At 46.9% G+C, this 21,875-nt stretch overlaps 1 protein-coding gene across 2 annotated transcripts in view; it reads left to right on the top strand.

Annotated features, from left to right (window-relative positions):
- ELMO3 (engulfment and cell motility 3) overlaps window positions 1-21,875 on the top strand; it is a 139,225-nt gene that overhangs the window by 97,148 nt on the left and 20,202 nt on the right. Inside the window, exons 1-6 of one of the 2 annotated variants that reach the window (XM_075848306.1) lie at window positions 4,481-4,553; window positions 6,891-7,042; window positions 9,345-9,423; window positions 9,503-9,553; window positions 9,631-9,753; window positions 12,112-12,240. In XM_075848306.1, coding sequence (XP_075704421.1) covers window positions 6,909-7,042; window positions 9,345-9,423; window positions 9,503-9,553; window positions 9,631-9,753; window positions 12,112-12,240 — 516 coding nt within the window. In that variant the 5' untranslated portion in view covers window positions 4,481-4,553; window positions 6,891-6,908. Of the gene's footprint in view, window positions 1-4,480; window positions 4,554-6,890; window positions 7,043-9,344; window positions 9,424-9,502; window positions 9,554-9,630; window positions 9,754-12,111; window positions 12,241-21,875 lie in introns of those variants that run through there. The other variant, XM_075848305.1, reaches the window with a different exon arrangement.

Below are 21,875 nucleotides of genomic sequence, written 5' to 3'. Positions count from 1 at the left end.
TGTTGGCTCCATGCATTTGGAGCAATGCTCTGTACTATTGATGCAGGGATTATCGTACGATTTGGTTCTAGGTCTTCCCTGGTTGCAGTTGCATAATCCTACGTTTGACTGGAATACTGGGGAGCTAACCAAATGGGGTAATGAATGTTGTACGTCATGTTTTTCTGTTAATTCTATTTCTCCCCCTAAGGAGGTGAACACGCTACCTGAGTTTGTTCAGGACTTCGCTGATGTTTTCTCTAAAGAGGCCTCCGAAGTATTACCGCCTCATAGAGAATACGATTGCGCTATCGAATTGGTACCAGGAGCTAAGCTTCCTAAGGGTAGGATATTTAACCTTTCTTGTCCCGAACGTGAAGCCATGAGGGAGTATATCCAGGAATCCCTGGCCAAGGGTTACATTCGTCCCTCTTCTTCTCCGGTAGGTGCTGGCTTCTTCTTCGTAGGGAAGAAGGATGGGGGTCTTAGGCCATGCATTGACTACCGTGGCCTGAATAAGGTCACGGTAAGGAACCAGTATCCCCTTCCTTTGATTCCTGATCTCTTTAATCAGGTTCAGGGGGCCCAATGGTTCTCTAAATTGGATCTACGGGGGGCGTATAACCTTATTCGCATCAAAGAGGGGGATGAGTGGAAGACTGCGTTTAACACGCCCGAAGGCCATTTCGAATACCTCGTCATGCCCTTTGGGTTGTGCAATGCCCCTGCGGTCTTCCAGAACTTCATAAATGAGATTTTGAGAAATTACCTGGGGATATTTCTTGTAGTGTACCTTGATGACATATTGGTGTTTTCCAGGGACTGGTCCTCCCACATAGAGCATGTCAGGAAAGTGCTCCAGGTCCTTCGAGAAAACAAACTGTTTGCCAAAATCGAAAAATGTGTATTTGGGGTACAGGAGATACCATTTTTAGGTCAAATCCTCACTCCTCATGAATTCCGCATGGACCCTGCCAAGGTTCAGGCTGTGGCTGAATGGGTCCAACCTGCCTCCCTGAAAGCGCTACAGTGTTTTTTGGGGTTCGCTAACTATTACAGGAGATTTATTGCTAACTTCTCGGTCGTCGCTAAGCCTCTTACGGACCTCACTCGCAAGGGTGCTGATGTCCTCCATTGGCCCCCTGAGGCCGTCCAGGCTTTTGAGACCCTCAAGAAGTGCTTTATCTCGGCCCCCGTGCTGGTTCAGCCCAACCAAAGGGAGCCATTTATTGTGGAGGTTGACGCGTCCGAGGTGGGAGTGGGGGCCGTCTTGTCCCAGGGTACCAGCTCCCTCACCCATCTCCGCCCCTGTGCTTACTTTTCTAGGAAGTTTTCGCCCACGGAGTGTAACTATGATATTGGCAACCGCGAACTTTTAGCCATTAAATGGGCATTTGAAGAGTGGCGCCACTTCCTGGAGGGGGCTAGGCACCAGGTAACGGTCCTTACCGACCACAAGAATCTGGTTTTCCTAGAATCTGCCCGGAGGCTAAACCCGAGACAAGCTCGATGGGCGTTATTTTTTACCAGATTCAATTTTTTGGTTACCTATAGGGCCGGGTCTAAAAATATTAAGGCGGATGCACTGTCGCGTAGCTTCATGGCCAGCCCTCCTTCGGAGGAAGATCCTGTTTGTATTTTGCCTCCAGGTATAGTCATTTCCTCTATCGAGTCCGATTTAGTCTCTGAAATTGCTGCTGATCAAGGTTCAGCTCCTGGGAACCTTCCTGAGAACAAGCTGTTTGTTCCCCTGCAATTCCGGCTAAGGGTACTTAGGGAAAATCACGACTCCGCACTATCTGGCCATCCAGGCATCCTGGGTACCAAACACCTCATTACCAGAAATTATTGGTGGCCTGGTTTGCCTAAAGACGTTAAGGCCTACGTCGCCGCCTGTGAGGTTTGTGCCAGGTCCAAGACTCCCAGGTCCAGACCAGCGGGCTTACTGCGTTCGTTGCCCATTCCCCAGAGACCTTGGACACATATCTCCATGGACTTTATCACCGATTTGCCTCCATCCCAAGGCAAGTCGGTGGTGTGGGTGGTGGTAGACCGCTTCAGTAAAATGTGCCACTTTGTGCCCCTCAAGAAACTACCCAACGCCAAGACGTTGGCTACCTTGTTTATCAAACACATCCTGCGTCTCCATGGGGTCCCCGTCAATATTGTTTCTGACAGAGGGGTACAATTTGTTTCATTGTTTTGGAGAGCCTTCTGTAATAAGTTGGGGATTGATCTGTCCTTCTCCTCTGCTTTCCATCCTGAAACCAATGGCCAAACGGAGAGAACTAATCAGTCTCTAGAACAATACTTAAGATGTTTTGTCTCTGACTGTCAATTTGATTGGGTTTCTTTCATTCCCCTCGCCGAATTTTCCCTTAATAACCGGGTCAGTAACTCGTCAGGGGTCTCTCCCTTTTTCTGTAATTTTGGGTTTAATCCACGGTTCTCCTCCGTTTCACCTGGTTGTTCCAACAATCCCGAGGTGGAGGTCGTTCATCGGGATCTGTGCACAGTCTGGGCCCAGGTTCAGAAGAACCTAGAGGCGTCCCAGAGCATACAGAAGGCTCAGGCCGATAGAAGACGTTCTGCTAACCCCCTGTTTGTGGTCGGGGATCTGGTGTGGTTGTCATCCAGGAACTTGCGTCTCAAGGTTCCGTCCAAAAAGTTTGCTCCCCGGTTTATTGGGCCGTATAAGGTCATTGAGGTCCTCAGTCCTGTCTCTTTCCGGCTGGAGTTACCCCCGTCTTTTCGTATACACAACGTGTTTCATGCCTCCCTCCTGAAACGCTGCTCCCCGTCCTTGGCCCCCTCGAGGAAACCTCCTGTTCCCGTCCTCACCCCTGAGGGGGTGGAATTTGAGGTGGCCAGGATCGTGGACAGCAAGATGGTCCAAGGCTCCCTCCAGTACCTGGTCCATTGGAGAGGATACGGGCCCGAGGAGAGGACTTGGGTACCCGCCCGGGATGTTCACGCTGGGGTATTGGTCAGGAGGTTCCACCTGCGTTTCCCCAGTAAGCCAGGTCCACTTAGAAAGGGTCCGGTGGCCCCTCATAAAAGGGGGGGTACTGTAAAGGATCTGCCAGGCACTGCTTCGGGGTTAACTCCCAGAATTAATCAGTCAACACCTGAGTGTACATCCCTGAGACAGACACCAGCTTCCTCCACTCAGGCTGGCAGGCTTAGGAGTGGGAGAGCCTATCGCAGCCTGGCCAGACTCAGCTAGCTCCCGCCCTCGGTCTATTTAAGCCTGCTCTTCCTGTCCATCTGTGCTTGTGAATTCTTTCCTTGAGGTTTCCTGGCCCAGCTACAGCTCCTGCTATTTTTGATCCTGCTCCATACAGACCACGGCTTACTGACTACTCTTCTGCTTTTCGCTTTGTACCTCGCACTCTCCTGGCTTGACTCGGCTCGTTCACTACTCTGTTGCTCACGGTGTTTCCGCGAGCAACTGCCCATTTCCCTTGCTTGTATTCCCTTGTTTGTTTGTCGTGTTTGTCATGCACTTACTGAGCGCAGGGACCGCCGCCCAGTTGTACCCCGTCGCCTAGGGCGGGTCGTTGCAAGTAGGCAGGGACAGAGTGGCGGGTAGATTAGGGCTCACTTGTCCGTTTCCCTACCCCCCCCACCATTACAAATTCACAAGCCTTATACCTAGTCTACCCTGGTCCCTGACACCATTATGGAACCCCGTGAAACCCTGGCTCAGCAAATGCAGGGTCTCTCCCTACAGGTCCAGGCCCTGGCTCAGAGGGTCAACCAGCCTGATGCTACCTTGGTAGTTCCCCTCACCGCACCCCTTGAACCCCACCTCAAGTTGCCCGACCGGTTCTCAGGTGACCGGAGGGCTTTTCTCTCCTTTCGGGAGAGTTGTAGGCTTTACTTTCGCTTAAAGCCTCACTCCTCAGGTTCTGAGAGCCAGCGGGTGGGTATAATTATGTCCCGGCTCCAGGAAGGGCCCCAAGAGTGGGCCTTCTCCTTGGCTCCTGGCGCCCCTGAACTTTCCTCCGTTGATTGTTTCTTTTCTGCCCTCGGACTTATTTATGACGAGACTGACAGAACTGCCTTTGCCGAGAGTCAGCTGGTGACCTTACGTCAGGGTAAGAGACCTGTTGAGGAGTATTGCTCTGACTTTAGGAAGTGGTGCGTAGCTTCTCGGTGGAATGACCCTGCCTTAAGGTGCCAGTTTAGGTTGGGTCTGTCTAATGCCCTGAAAGACCTGCTAGTTAGTTATCCCTCTTCTGACTCCTTAGACCAGGTTATGGCTTTAGTGGTACGACTTGACCGACGTCTCAGGGAACGACAACGTGAACGTTTGTGTTTTTTCCTCCAACTCCCCCATGATGCCTCCCGAAGTCCCGTTGCTTCGTTTCTCCCCTAAAGACTCAGAAATACCTATGCAACTCGGGGCCTCCGTGTCCCCTCAACAACGTAGAGAATTCCGCAGGAAGAATGGTCTCTGCTTCTACTGTGGGGATGTCAAGCATCAAGTAAACAACTGTCCCAAGCGTAAGAATGCTGTCAGAGAGCTCCCGCGTCTAAGTGATCATCGGGGAGGTCACTTGGGCGCACAGGTATTTCCCGTAAATATGAAACGTACTAAGATATTGCTTCCCTTTCAGGTCTCTTTTGGTGGTAGGTCTGCTACCGGCAGTGCCTTCGTGGATTCAGGGTCCTCTACTAATATCATGTCTGTGGAATTTGCTATGTCTCTCGCTATGCCTCTTATTGATTTGCCTAAACCTGTCCCGGTAGTGGGTATCGACTCCACTCCTCTTGCTAATGGTTATTTTACACAGCATACCCCTGTTTTTGAACTCCTTGTTGGCTCCATGCATTTGGAGCAATGCTCTGTACTATTGATGCAGGGATTATCGTACGATTTGGTTCTAGGTCTTCCCTGGTTGCAGTTGCATAATCCTACGTTTGACTGGAATACTGGGGAGCTAACCAAATGGGGTAATGAATGTTGTACGTCATGTTTTTCTGTTAATTCTATTTCTCCCCCTAAGGAGGTGAATACGCTACCCGAGTTTGTTTAGGACTTCGCTGATGTTTTCTCTAAAGAGGCCTCCGAAGTATTACCGCCTCATAGAGAATACGATTGCGCTATCGAATTGGTACCAGGAGCTAAGCTTCCTAAGGGTAGGATATTTAACCTTTCTTGTCCCGAACGTGAAGCCATGAGGGAGTATATCCAGGAATCCCTGGCCAAGGGTTACATTCGTCCCTCTTCTTCTCCGGTAGGTGCTGGCTTCTTCTTCGTAGGGAAGAAGGATGGGGGTCTTAGGCCATGCATTGACTACCGTGGCCTGAATAAGGTCACGGTAAGGAACCAGTATCCCCTTCCTTTGATTCCTGATCTCTTTAATCAGGTTCAGGGGGCCCAATGGTTCTCTAAATTGGATCTACGGGGGGCGTATAACCTTATTCGCATCAAAGAGGGGGATGAGTGGAAGACTGCGTTTAACACGCCCGAAGGCCATTTCGAATACCTCGTCATGCCCTTTGGGTTGTGCAATGCCCCTGCGGTCTTCCAGAACTTCATAAATGAGATTTTGAGAAATTACCTGGGGATATTTCTTGTAGTGTACCTTGATGACATATTGGTGTTTTCCAGGGACTGGTCCTCCCACATAGAGCATGTCAGGAAAGTGCTCCAGGTCCTTCGAGAAAACAAACTGTTTGCCAAAATCGAAAAATGTGTATTTGGGGTACAGGAGATACCATTTTTAGGTCAAATCCTCACTCCTCATGAATTCCGCATGGACCCTGCCAAGGTTCAGGCTGTGGCTGAATGGGTCCAACCTGCCTCCCTGAAAGCGCTACAGTGTTTTTTGGGGTTCGCTAACTATTACAGGAGATTTATTGCTAACTTCTCGGTCGTCGCTAAGCCTCTTACGGACCTCACTCGCAAGGGTGCTGATGTCCTCCATTGGCCCCCTGAGGCCGTCCAGGCTTTTGAGACCCTCAAGAAGTGCTTTATCTCGGCCCCCGTGCTGGTTCAGCCCAACCAAAGGGAGCCATTTATTGTGGAGGTTGACGCGTCCGAGGTGGGAGTGGGGGCCGTCTTGTCCCAGGGTACCAGCTCCCTCACCCATCTCCGCCCCTGTGCTTACTTTTCTAGGAAGTTTTCGCCCACGGAGTGTAACTATGATATTGGCAACCGCGAACTTTTAGCCATTAAATGGGCATTTGAAGAGTGGCGCCACTTCCTGGAGGGGGCTAGGCACCAGGTAACGGTCCTTACCGACCACAAGAATCTGGTTTTCCTAGAATCTGCCCGGAGGCTAAACCCGAGACAAGCTCGATGGGCGTTATTTTTTACCAGATTCAATTTTTTGGTTACCTATAGGGCCGGGTCTAAAAATATTAAGGCGGATGCACTGTCGCGTAGCTTCATGGCCAGCCCTCCTTCGGAGGAAGATCCTGTTTGTATTTTGCCTCCAGGTATAGTCATTTCCTCTATCGAGTCCGATTTAGTCTCTGAAATTGCTGCTGATCAAGGTTCAGCTCCTTATGCAAATAAATATATATCATTGTGACTATGTGATCTTCTGTTTTTTTTTATATAATCTATCTCTCACTGGTAAAATTAACCTAGCCTAAAAATTCTAGACTGTTCATGACTTTGACAGCGGGCAAACTTACAAAATCAGCAAGGGATCAAATACTTATTTCCTTGACTGTATATATATATCTCCCAGTGACGTGTATGTGTATATATATAATCTCCCAGTGACATGTATGTGTATATATATATATCTCCCAGTGATGTGTATGTGTGTGTATATATATATATATATATATATATATATCTCCCAGTGACGTGTATGTGTATATATATATCCCCCAGTGATTTGTACACGTCTTATCCATGGGTTTTTCTGTTTTTTTCCCTCTTTCTTTAGCTTGGGACATTTGTGAACATGAATCTGATGCTGCTGGCGATCACTCGTCTGGCTCTGCTCATCCTGGAGAGTGTGGTCCAGAGTAACACCAGACTTGCGGACATGGTTGGACAGGAGGTTCCTCTGGATCGTCTGCTCGTACTCCTACAGCAGTAAGTTTTGTGGTTTCAAATCCCTCATTTTTCTTCGTCTTTTTTTTTTTTTTTTCCATAGACTAACATACAATTTACTAACATACTTTATAAATTCCAACAATATATAATGAGGGCCGTTCCCACCCCCGTGCACTGCAAGAGGAAAAGAAAACCGAATAAACATCCATCGATCGGCTTACATTGGGCAGCTTATAACTTTTCTATCCCCTCATGCCGCCCCCCCCCCCCATCTCTGCTTCACTTAGTCAGATACATGAGCGCAAATCTATTTGTCCCATATTTGATGAAATGTAACCATTTGGTTCTTTGATGATATGGGGTTAGAAAACAATATTATTAATCAGATACCCGATCCTCCCAATAAGGAACGGGAGGGATTTGCGGAGACATCAATATTGCATTAACACCAGTCTGGATATCATTGGCAGCTTAAAGCGGCTGTCACCAGTTTAAGGCTATGTTCACACAGAGTTTTTTGACAAGTTTTTTGACGCGAAAACCGCGCCGCAAAACTCGTCAAAAACCAGCCGAAAACGCCTCCCATTGATTTCAATGGGAGGCGGAGGTGTCTTTTTCCCGCAAGCGGTAAAACAATCTCGCGGGAGAAAGGGACATGCCTTATCTTCGGGCGTTTATGCCTCTGACCTCCCGTTGACATCAATGGAGGCAGAAAAAGCGCATTTCGCTGAGTTTTATGCCCGCGGCGTGCAGGGAGAGGAAAATCTGCCTCAAACTTCCAAACGGAATTTTGAGGCACAATTTCAGCCGGCAAAAAATTCAGTGTGAATGCAGCCTAATACTTCTCTATCTCCTACTGTCACGAAGGGTCTGTGGACCCACTGGGCCGTACCGCCTTGGCGGCATGGCAGCTGGCCAACCGGCAGCAGGTGAGAGTCTATAGTACGTATACACCGCGTTCCAAATTATTATGCAAATGTTATTTTTGGCTGATTTTCCTAAATAGTCGATGCAATGACGGTCAGTATAATCTTCAGCATCAGCCATTGGAGGATAATGCGAATTTTATTGAACAAATCTCCTAATGAGAACAGATTTTTTTTGCTTCACATTATTATGCACAACAGAGATCAAAACATCTTACAGGTTGTAAAGAGACTAAAATGGTCATTTGTTGAATTTGCAGCATCGGGAGGTCATATTTACAGACATCAAAAGCTCTTTCAATAAAAAAAAACATGGGGGCCACACCATGAGTTTCTCTCCTTTTATGCCCATAGCAGCCAATGACACAGAGGTATTCTTTGCAGCAATGAGATGGTGCATTGTCATGCATGAAGATAATTTTGCTACGGAAGGCACGGTTCTTCTTTTTGTACCACGGAAGAAAGTGGTCAGTCATAAACTCTACGTACTTTGCAGAGGTCATTTTCACACCGGCAGGGACCCTAAAGGGGCCCACCAGCTCTCTCCCCATGATTCCAGCCCAAAACATGACTCGACTTTTCACAGTACGATGATCACGCTTAAGTTTTCTTGAAATATCCAATGTTTTCATGCCTTGTCCAGGTATTGCACTATTTCACGCTTTTCGGCAGCAGAGAGATCCCTTTTCTTTCCCATATTGCTGGAAACCTGTGGCTGCTTAATAATGTGGAACGTCCTTCTTAAGTAGTTTTCCTCTGATTGGGCACACCTGGCAAACTAATTATCACAGGTGTCTGAGATTGATTACAATGATCCAAAGAGCCCGAAGACACAAGACCAGCCATGAGTTTCATTGAAAAACGAATAATTAAATGTTTATGACACTTAAATCCAATGTGTAGAATAATTTGGAACACGGTTATCTGTATTTCCATTTTGGAGGACACTTCTACTTGTGTATAACGGCTGGTACCTGCTATAGACGCATCACCGGGGCCATTATACACCCCCTATAGGGAGACTCGCCCTGCAGTAATGTAATAAGGATCTTCGCACTCCTGATGGGGGATGGTAAAATAATAAGTGTAATACTCAGTGCTGAGTAACGGGGGATTCTCCGCATTATTACACCATGTGACCCAGGACTGGGGGGGCCCTGAGAACACAGCCTGAGGAGTGGGGGGTCCAACTACTGGGAATAGGACCCTGAAAGCGGAACCTTACAAAGAGCAGTTTTATTAAATGATAAGAAGTAAATAATCTCCCATCCAGAAAGACCTCAATGGGTGTCAGGATTTTGTAGTGTCTTCTTTTCCTGTCCGTAATGCAATGTTCACCTCCATACCGGAGTCCCTCCGCAATGTCGGGGGCAGGGTCAGGGTCTGTGTACTAACGCGTTCATGTTCCCCCGCAGACCCGACCAGGAGACACAGATTAAAGTCATGGCGCTCCTCGTGGCCTTGCTGCAGAAGGTCGGGGGACAGGAAAGAGTGGTACGGCAATAGTTGGGTTTGTGATCTAAATAGTTCCAGTTCTCTTGCTATAAATTGCTGATTGTGTCTCCTTCCCCAGGAAATGCTGGAATATCTGTGGAAAAAGAGTATGAGACAGTTTATCCATAAGGTGAGATCTCGTGGCGGTGGAAGGCGTGGGTGTGATGTGTGAGATCCAGACCACGACGTGTGTGTTATTTGTTCCAGAACATCATCCACGGGTGGCCACTGCTGGGGGATGAAATGCGGCACTACCTGTATGTGCTGCAATGTCTCAGTCTGGGCCTATTGGAAGATCGGAGGAGAATGGCCGTGGACCCCAATGATGCTGTAAGACCATGATCACATTTTTCCAAACCCACTTTGGGTTTAGATTTGAAAAGTCTTGTAAACTGTTCTATAAGGGAAAAATGAAAGAGTGGAATTGTTGAAACCTCGTGGGTGGCATTGGAAATGCATGGGGTGGTGGACACTGAAAAAGTATAATTCTGAGAGTAAGTTATACGTTGATGATATTATACGTTGATATGAGTTGTTCCTTTTACACTGTGTGATGGAGCAGATTGACATGGATAATAATACGAGCCTCTTCACATCGTTGAAAATCCCACTGAATGCAATGACGTACAGAACATCAGGAAAGCATTAAAACCTTGTCATAATTAGTCATATGTAGCCACCAGGGCCGTGTAAAACCCCAGGGATGTTAATTCCTTCAAGCTTCCAAGGTGCTCTGTAAGGTCCTTAACACCGGGGGAAATAACACAACGGCAGCGTTACTGGGCTGTAAAGGAGAAGTTGCCAAAACGACCCCAACCCTAGTAGGTCCATTTTTACTAATAATGTTTCCATGGTAACAGACTACAAACAAACCCTGTGGAGTCTGATCACGCTGTCATTATATCCTCCATCTAGACTACTTCTACTAACATACTGTCACGGCTTGTGGGAATGTGGACCCACTAGGCCGCATCGGGGAGGCAGCTGGCCAAACAACAGAGCGCCCCAGCAATACAAAGTCCCGCACTAGGGTACCTGGATAGTCCAGACAGTGGCCACAGCTCTGGTACGGATGGAGGTGGATGCAGCAGGTTGCGCCAGACGTGGCGAATCACACCGGACGTGGAAGATGATACTGAATGTTGCAGAGGATTTATTAACTTTTTTTGGAGGGGGGGGGGGGGGAGTAGAAAAAAAACAGCAATTTCGCCACACTTTTTTGCGTCCTAAATTTACGCCGTTTACCGTGTGGTATAAATAACACAATAACTTTATTCAGCGGGTTGTTGTGATTGCAGCGATACCAAATTTGTATAGTTTTTGTATGTTTTACTACTTGTACACAGTAAAATCACTTTTTTTTCCCCAAAATTATTTGTTTTTGTGTCTCCATATTTGAAGAGCCATAACTTTTTTATTTTCCACCGATGCGGTTGTATGAGGGCTTTTTTTTTTGCGGGACGACTTGTAGTTTTTATCGGTACCATTTTGCAGTAGATGCGACTTTTTGATCACTTTTTTTAAGGCTGGATTCAAGGAAAACAGCAATTTTTGCATGTTTTTTTGTTTTATTTTTTACGGCGTTCACCGTGTGGGTTAAATAATGTAATAGATTTATAGTCGGGGTTGTTACGGACGCGGCGATACCAAATATGTGTAACTTTTTTACTTTGAATAATAAAACGGTTTGTAAGGGGGAAAAGTGGGTTTTTAATTTTTTCTTTTTATTAAAAGTTTTTTTGACTTTTTTACTAGTCCCGCTAGGGGACTTCACTATGCCATTATCCCATCATATTTATAATACCCTGCAATACTTCTGTATTATGCCTGTCCGTGTATAACATCCAGGCATCTGCTAGATCATGACCCAGCCGGCATTCACTACAGGCAGACCTGGGGGGTTTATTAGGCCCCCGGCTGCCATCAGAGACACAGACACTTGGCGATCTTATCGTCGGGTGTCAGTGGGATGAGAGGGAGCTCCCCCCCCCTCCCTAACCCCTCAGATACAGCGCTCACTATTTAGCATGGCATCTGAGGGGTTAAACGGGTGAGATCGATACTAATATTGATCTCACCCGGTTGAGCAGGGACGCCCCCAGCCCCCCCCCCTACCTCTGGCAGCTGAGACTATGGAGATTTAACGGCTCCTGCTCTGTTTATTTATTCCGATGCAGCGCCGTAAAAAAACTATTGCATCGGAATAAAGCCCGTTAGTGGTTGGCGTAAATACACTGTGGGGCGGTCACTAATGGGTTAAATGTTTCTTATTTTTTGATACCGCAAAATTGCATATTATATTTTTATTTGTATTTGGTTTATCGAACACAGACCAGACTCCCAAAATACAGACCGCTAAAGTAATACAGACCCCTAAACAAATTCATCCCCTTATTTACTTACATAGCCGCTCAGGGTCTTCTCTATGGAGTGTTGCTGTTGTACCAGGATCTGCCTCCACGATCATGTGACCTGCAGGTCTCTCAACAGTAACAAGAAGTGCAGGGATAACATCACGTGACCTTATTTTGTCTGCAGGTCCTTTTGCAGGACATACACAATGCAGTCTAGCCGCGGTTTTTGACGTAATTTGCGGAAGCCTCGGGCCCCCGCCCCAATGATGACCTGCCACTGGATTTAGGGTGACTGGATGATATCAAGAGCTGCATTTCATGTTTTCATTTCTAGGAGCAGCGACAGCAACTCCAGAATCTACGTCTCACGGCTTTTCCAAACGAAGTTGTAGAAGGAGGTCATATGACATCAGAGCGGCGTCGCTCCCTCTGTGCCAAGGAATTCCGCAAACTTGGTTTCACGGTGAGTCAGTCCTGTGCGTATCCTTAAAAACCCTCATTTCAGCCCCCATATAATAGCTGTCCATGTGTGATAAAACAATCCCCTAAAATGGCTTAGGCCTCGTTCACATCTCTGTTGTAGGCTCCATCAGGAGCCTGCGTCGCAGATCCGACCGAGATTACCGGAGACAATAGCGCTACACTATTGTCTCCGGTAAAATCACAGACACCCGACAGAAAGCCGATAAAAATGTCAGTCAGTGAGATTGGTGCGACTTTCAATATAGTTTTTATTAAAAATAATTGTTACTTTTTGGGATACAGCTTCTTTGTATCGCGTGTATATATAGAGCCGCTGTATCTAGTGTTGAATCCTGTATCTGTCAGTGCCACTGACCTAACGGGTACAAGATTCAGCGCTACATACAGCGGCTCTATATACAGGATCAGTCAGCAGGTCCTGCATGTCTCACGCCTCCTGAGAACTAACTAGAAACGCGCGTGGAGGCGGCATAGGCGCCGGTTATTGCGCTGCGCGTTATTTCATGTAAGAGTTTCTTTTCTTTTCCTGGCAAGGTCTCAGCACTATCTGCATGTTTGATGTCCGAGGCTTTTCAAGGTGATGATTCCATGCACCTCTATTGTGCTATGTACTGACCTTTACGTATACACCGCGTTCAAAATTGTTATGCAAATGTTATTTTTGGCTGATTTTCCTAAATAGTCGATGCAATGACGGTCAGTATAATCTTCAGCATCAACCGCTGGAGGATAATGAGAAATTTATTGATAAATCTCCTAATGAGAACAGATTTTTTTTGCTTCACATTATTATTCACAACAGAGATCAGAACATTTACAGGTTGTAAAGAGAAGTAAAATGGTCATTTGTTGAATTTGCAGCATCAGGAGGTCATATTTACAGACATCAAAAGCTCTATCAATCCAAAAACACTGACCAGGCCAAGTTACATGTTACACAGGACCCTTCCCTGATATCACCTGCACAGCACAAGTTACATGTTACACAGGACCCTTCTCTGATATCACCTGCACAGCACAAGTTACATGTTACACAGGACCCTTCTCTGATATCACCTGCACAGCACAAGTTACATGTTACACAGGACCCTCCTCTGATATCACCTGCACAGCACAAGTTACATGTTACACAGGACCCTTCTCTGATATCACCTGCACAGCACAAGTTACATGTTACACAGGACCCTCCTCTGATATCACCTGCACAGCACAAGTTACATGTTACACAGGACCCTCCTCTGATATCACCTGCACAGCACAAGTTACATGTTACACAGGACCCTTCTCTGATATCACCTGCACAGCACAAGTTACATGTTACACAGGACCCTCCTCTGATATCACCCGCACAGCACAAGTTACATGTTACACAGGACCCTTCTCTGATATCACCTGCACAGCACAAGTTACATGTTACACAGGACCCTTCTCTGATATCACCTGCACAAGTTACATGTTACACAGGACCCTTCTCTGATATCACCTGCACAGGACAAGTTACATGTTACACAGGACCCTTCCCTGATATCACCTGCAGAGGACAAGTTACATGTTACACAGGACCCTTCTCTGATATCACCTGCACAGCACAAGTTACATGTTACACAGGACCCTTCTCTGATATCACATGCACAGCACAAGTTACATGTTACACAGGACCCTTCCCTGATATCACCTGCACAGCACAAGTTACATGTTACACAGGACCCTTCCCTGATATCACCTGCACAGCACAAGTTACATAGGACCCTTCCCTGATATCACCTGCACAGCACAAGTTACATGTTACACAGGACCCTTCTCTGATATCACCTGCACAGCACAAGTTACATGTTACACAGGACCCTTCTCTGATATCACCTGCACAGGACAAGTTACATGTTACACAGGACCCTTCTCTGATATCACCTGCACAGGACAAGTTACATGTTACACAGGACCCTTCTCTGATATCACCTGCACAGGACAAGTTACATGTTACACAGGACCCTTCTCTGATATCACCTGCACAGGACAAGTTACATGTTACACAGGACCCTCCTCTGATATCACCTGCACAGGACAAGTTACATGTTACACAGGACCCTTCTCTGATATCACCTGCACAGGACAAGTTACATGTTACACAGGACCCTTCTCTGATATCACCTGCACAGCACAAGTTACATGTTACACAGGACCCTTCTCTGATATCACCTGCACAGCACAAGTTACATGTTACACAGGACCCTTCTCTGATATCACCTGCACAGCACAAGTTACACAGGACCCTTCTCTGATATCACCTGCACAGCACAAGTTACATGTTACACAGGACCCTTCTCTGATATCACCTGCACAGCACAAGTTACATGTTACACAGGACCCTCCTCTGATATCACCTGCACAGCACAAGTTACATGTTACACAGGACCCTTCTCTGATATCACCTGCACAGCACAAGTTACATGTCACACAGGACCCTCCTCTAATATCACCTGCACAGGACAAGTTACATGTTACACAGGACCCTCCTCTGATATCACCTGCACAGCACAAGTTACATGTTACACAGGACCCTCCTCTGATATCACCTGCACAGCACAAGTTACATGTTACACAGGACCCTCCTCTGATATCACCTGCACAGGACAAGTCACATGTTACACAGGACCCTCCTCTGATATCACCTGCACAGCACAAGTTACATGTTACACAGGACCCTTCTCTGATATCACCTGCACAGCACAAGTTACATGTTACACAGGACCCTCCTCTGATATCACCCGCACAGCACAAGTTACATGTTACACAGGACCCTTCTCTGATATCACCTGCACAGCACAAGTTACATGTTACACAGGACCCTACTCTGATATCACCTGCACAGCACAAGTTACATGTTACACAGGACCCTTCTCTGATATCACCTGCACAAGTTACATGTTACACAGGACCCTTCTCTGATATCACCTGCACAGGACAAGTTACATGTTACACAGGACCCTTCCCTGATATCACCTGCAGAGGACAAGTTACATGTTACACAGGACCCTTCTCTGATATCACCTGCACAGCACAAGTTACATGTTACACAGGACCCTTCTCTGATATCACATGCACAGCACAAGTTACATGTTACACAGGACCCTTCCCTGATATCACCTGCACAGCACAAGTTACATGTTACACAGGACCCTTCCCTGATATCACCTGCACAGCACAAGTTACATAGGACCCTTCCCTGATATCACCTGCACAGCACAAGTTACATGTTACACAGGACCCTTCTCTGATATCACCTGCACAGCACAAGTTACATGTTACACAGGACCCTTCTCTGATATCACCTGCACAGGACAAGTTACATGTTACACAGGACCCTTCTCTGATATCACCTGCACAGGACAAGTTACATGTTACACAGGACCCTTCTCTGATATCACCTGCACAGGACAAGTTACATGTTACACAGGACCCTTCTCTGATATCACCTGCACAGGACAAGTTACATGTTACACAGGACCCTCCTCTGATATCACCTGCACAGGACAAGTTACATGTTACACAGGACCCTTCTCTGATATCACCTGCACAGGACAAGTTACATGTTACACAGGACCCTTCTCTGATATCACCTGCACAGCACAAGTTACATGTTACACAGGACCCTTCTCTGATATCACCTGCACAGCACAAGTTACATGTTACACAGGACCCTTCTCTGATATCACCTGCACAGCACAAGTTACACAGGACCCTTCTCTGATATCACCTGCACAGCACAAGTTACATGTTACACAGGACCCTTCTCTGATATCACCTGCACAGCACAAGTTACATGTTACACAGGACCCTCCTCTGATATCACCTGCACAGCACAAGTTACATGTTACACAGGACCCTTCTCTGATATCACCTGCACAGCACAAGTTACATGTCACACAGGACCCTCCTCTAATATCACCTGCACAGGACAAGTTACATGTTACACAGGACCCTCCTCTGATATCACCTGCACAGCACAAGTTACATGTTACACAGGACCCTCCTCTGATATCACCTGCACAGCACAAGTTACATGTTACACAGGACCCTCCTCTGATATCACCTGCACAGGACAAGTCACATGTTACACAGGACCCTCCTCTGATATCACCTGCACAGCACAAGTTACATGTTACACAGGACCCTCCTCTGATATCACCTGCACAGCACAAGTTACATGTTACACAGGACCCTCCTCTGATATCACCTGCACAGGACAAGTTACATGTTACACAGGACCCTTCTCTGATATCACCTGCACAGCACAAGTTACATGTTACACAGGACCCTCCTCTGATATCACCTGCACAGCACAAGTTACATGTTACACAGGACCCTTCTCTGATATCACCTGCACAGGACAAGTTACATGTTACACAGGACCCTTCTCTGATATCACCTGCACAGCACAAGTTACATGTTACACAGGACCCTTCTCTGATATCACCTGCACAGGACAAGTTACATGTTACACAGGACCCTTCTCTGATATCACCTGCACAGGACAAGTTACATGTTACACAGGACCCTTCTCTGATATCACCTGCACAGGACAAGTTACATGTCACACAGGACCCTTCTCTGATATCACCTGCACAGGACAAGTTACATGTCACACAGGACCCTTCTCTGATATCACCTGCACAGGACAAGTTACATGTCACACAGGACCCTTCTCTGATATCACCTGCACAGCACAAGTTACATGTTACACAGGACCCTCCTCTGATATCACCTGCACAGCACAAGTTACATGTTACACAGGACCCTCCTCTGATATCACCTGCACAGGACAAGTTACATGTCACACAGGACCCTTCTCTGATATCACCTGCACAGGACAAGTTACATGTTACACAGGACCCTCCTCTGATATCACCTGCACAGCACAAGTTACATGTTACACAGGACCCTCCTCTGATATCACCTGCACAGGACAAGTTACATGTTACACAGGACCCTTCTCTGATATCACCTGCACAGCACAAGTTACATGTTACACAGGACCCTTCTCTGATATCACCTGCACAGCACAAGTTACATGTTACACAGGACCCTTCTCTGATATCACCTGCACAGCACAAGTTACATGTTACACAGGACCCTTCTCTGATATCACCTGCACAGGACAAGTTACATGTTACACAGGACCCTTCTCTGATATCACCTGCACAGCACAAGTTACATGTTACACAGGACCCTTCTCTGATATCACCTGCACAGGACAAGTTACATGTTACACAGGACCCTCCTCTGATATCACCTGCACAGGACAAGTTACATGTTACACAGGACCCTCCTCTGATATCACCTGCACAGGACAAGTTACATGTTACACAGGACCCTCCTCTGATATCACCTGCACAGTACAAGTTACATGTTACACAGGACCCTCCTCTGATATCACCTGCACAGGACAAGTTACATGTTACACAGGACCCTTCTCTGATATCACCTGCACAGGACAAGTTACATGTTACACAGGACCCTTCTCTGATATCACCTGCACAGCACAAGTTACATGTTACACAGGACCCTTCTCTGATATCACCTGCACAGCACAAGTTACATGTTACACAGGACCCTTCTCTGATATCACCTGCACAGCACAAGTTACATGTTACACAGGACCCTCCTCTGATATCACCTGCACAGCACAAGTTACATGTTACACAGGACCCTTCTCTGATATCACCTGCACAGTACAAGTTACATGTTACACAGGACCCTCCTCTGATATCACCTGCACAGTACAAGTTACATGTTACACAGGACCCTTCTCTGATATCACCTGCACAGGACAAGTTACATGTTACACAGGACCCTCCTCTGATATCACCTGCACAGCACAAGTTACATGTTACACAGGACCCTTCTCTGATATCACCTGCACAGCACAAGTTACATGTTACACAGGACCCTTCTCTGATATCACCTGCACAGGACAAGTTACATGTTACACAGGACCCTTCTCTGATATCACCTGCACAGCACAAGTTACATGTTACACAGGACCCTCCTCTGATATCACCTGCACAGCACAAGTTACATGTTACACAGGACCCTTCTCTGATATCACCTGCACAGGACAAGTTACATGTTACACAGGACCCTTCTCTGATATCACCTGCACAGCACAAGTTACATGTTACACAGGACCCTCCTCTGATATCACCTGCACAGCACAAGTTACATGTTACACAGGACCCTTCTCTGATATCACCTGCACAGCACAAGTTACATGTTACACAGGACCCTTCTCTGATATCACCTGCACAGGACAAGTTACATGTTACACAGGACCCTTCTCTGATATCACCTGCACAGCACAAGTTACATGTTACACAGGACCCTTCTCTGATATCACCTGCACAGCACAAGTTACATGTTACACAGGACCCTTCTCTGATATCACCTGCACAGCACAAGTTACATGTTACACAGGACCCTCCTCTGATATCACCTGCACAGGACAAGTTACATGTTACACCGGACCCTTCTCTGATATCACCTGCACAGGACAAGTTACATGTTACACAGGACCCTCCTCTGATATCACCTGCACAGGCCAAGTTACATGTTACACAGGACCCTTCTCTGATATCACCTGCACAGCACAAGTTACATAGGACCCTTCTCTGATATCACCTGCACAGGACAAGTTACATGTTACACAGGACCCTTCTCTGATATCACCTGCACAGCACAAGTTACATGTTACACAGGACCCTTCTCTGATATCACCTGCACAGCACAAGTTACATGTTACACAGGACCCTCCTCTGATATCACCTGCACAGGACAAGTTACATGTTACACAGGACCCTTCTCTGATATCACCTGCACAGGACAAGTTACATGTTACACAGGACCCTTCTCTGATATCACCTGCACAGGACAAGTTACATGTTACACAGGACCCTTCTCTGATATCACCTGCACAGGACAAGTTACATGTTACACAGGACCCTCCTCTGATATCACCTGCACTGCACAAGTTACATGTTACACAGGACCCTTCTCTGATATCACCTGCACAGCACAAGTTACATGTTACACAGGACCCTCCTCTGATATCACCTGCACAGGACAAGTTACATGTTACACAGGACCCTTCTCTGATATCACCTGCACAGGACAAGTTACATGTTACACAGGACCCTTCTCTGATATCACCTGCACAGCACAAGTTACATGTTACACAGGACCCTCCTCTGATATCACCTGCACAGCACAAGTTACATGTTACACAGGACCCTTCTCTGATATCACCTGCACAGGACAAGTTACATGTTACACAGGACCCTTCTCTGATATCACCTGCACAGCACAAGTTACATGTTACACAGGACCCTTCTCTGATATCACCTGCACAGCACAAGTTACATGTTACACAGGACCCTTCTCTGATATCACCTGCACAGGACAAGTTACATGTTATACAGGACCCTCCTCTGATATCACCTGCACAGCACAAGTTACATGTTACACAGGACCCTTCTCTGATATCACCTGCACAGGACAAGTTACATGTTACACAGGACCCTTCTCTGATATCACCTGCACAATTCTTCATCCATTGAATTTGTGAGTATTTGGACAGTTTCTGCTTGAATATCTTTGCAGGATGTCAGAATCGCCTCCCAGAGCTTCTGTTTTGATGTGAACGGCCTCCCACCCTCATAGATATTTTGCTTGAGGATGCTCCAAAGGTTCTCAATAGGGTTGAGGTCAGGGGAACATGGGGGCCACACCATGAGTTTCTCTCCTTTTATGCCCATAGCAGCCAATGACACAGAGGTATTCTTTTCGGCATGAGATGGTGCATTGTCATGCATGAAGATAATTTTGCTACGGAAGGCACGGTTCTTCTTTTTGTACCACGGAAGAAAGTGGTCAGTCATAAACTCTACGTACTTTGCAGAGGTCATTTTCACACCGTCAGGGACCCTAAAGGGACCTACCAGCTCTCTCCCCATGATTCCAGCCCAAAACATGACTCCGCCACCTCCTTGCTGACGTCGTAGCCTTGTTGGGACATGGTGGCCATTCACCAACCATCCACTACTCCATCCATCTGGACCATCCAGGGTTGCACGGCACTCATCAGTAAACAACACGGTTTGAAAATGAGTCTTCATGTATTTCTGAACCCATTGCAACCGTTTCTGCTTGTGAGCATTGTTTAGGGGTGGCCGAATAATAGCTTTATGCACACTTGCAAACCTCTGGAGGATCCTACACCTTGAGGTTTGCGGGACTCCAGAGGCACCAGCGGCTTCAAATACCCGTTTGCTGCTTTGCAATGGCATTTTAGCAGCTGCTCTCCTAATCCTATTCATTTGTCTGTCAGAAACCTTCCTCATTATGCCTTTATCTGAACGAACCCGTCTGTGCTCTGAATCAGCCACAAATCTTTTCACAGTACGATGATCACGCTTAAGTTTTCTTGAAATATCCAATGTTTTCATACCTTGCCCAAGGTATTGCACTATTTCACGCTTTTCGGCAGCAGAGAGATCCTTTTTCTTTCCCATATTGCTTGAAACCTATGGCTGCTTAATAATGGGGAACGTCCTTCTTAAAGAGGCTGTCACCAGATTTTCAAACCCCTATCTCGTATTGCCTGTGATCGGCGCTGCAATGTAGATAACAGTAACGTTTTGTTTTTTTCAAAAACGAGCATTTTTGGCCAAGTTATGAGTATTTTTATATTTATGCAAATGAGCCTTTCTTAAGTACAACTGGGCGTGTCTTGTGTTCGTTACATCTGGGCGTGTATTGTGTGTGTAACATCTGGGCGTGTATTGTGTGTGTTACATCTGTGCGTGTATTATGTGTGTTACATCTGGGCGTGTATTGTGTGTGTTACATCTGGGCGTGTCTTGTGTTCGTTACATCTGGGCGTGTATTGTGTGTGTTACATCTGGGCGTGTATTGTGTGTGTAACATCTGGGCGTGTATTGTGTGTGTTACATCTGTGCGTGTATTATGTGTGTTACATCTGGGTGTGTATTGTGTGTGTTACATCTGGGCGTGTCTTGTGTGTGTAACATCTGGGCGTGTATTGTGTGTGTAACATCTGGGCGTGTATTGTGTGTGTTACATCTGGGCGTGTATTGTGTGTTACATCTGGGCGTGTATTGTGTGTGTACATCTGGGCGTTTTTACTTGTTTTACTAGCTGGGCGTTGTGAATAGAAGTGTATGATGCTGACGAATCAGTGACCAATCAGTGACGAATCAACATCATCCACTTCTGTTCGTTACCACCCAGCTTCTGGCAGTGCAGACACAGCGTGTTCTCCAGAGATCACAATGTGACGTCACTTCCTGCCCCAGGACCTGCATCGTGTCGGACGAGCGAGGACACATCAGCACCAGGCGACAGAGGCTACAGTTGATTCTGCAGCAGCATCGGCGTTTGCAGGTAAGTCGATGTAGCCTCTGTCGCCTGGTGCCGATGTGTCCTCGCTCGTCCGACACGATGCAGGACCTGGGGCAGGAAGTGACGTCACAGCGTGATCTCTGGAGAACACGCTGTGTGTCTGTGCACTGCCAGAAGCTGGGTGGTAACGAAGAGAAGTGG

This window comes from Rhinoderma darwinii, unplaced genomic scaffold, assembly GCF_050947455.1.
Source record: "Rhinoderma darwinii isolate aRhiDar2 unplaced genomic scaffold, aRhiDar2.hap1 Scaffold_3429, whole genome shotgun sequence".
In the NCBI taxonomy this organism is placed as follows: domain Eukaryota; kingdom Metazoa; phylum Chordata; class Amphibia; order Anura; family Rhinodermatidae; genus Rhinoderma; species Rhinoderma darwinii.
Note: the sequence above shows the minus strand (reverse complement) of the source record. Positions and strands in the feature narration are given on the sequence as shown.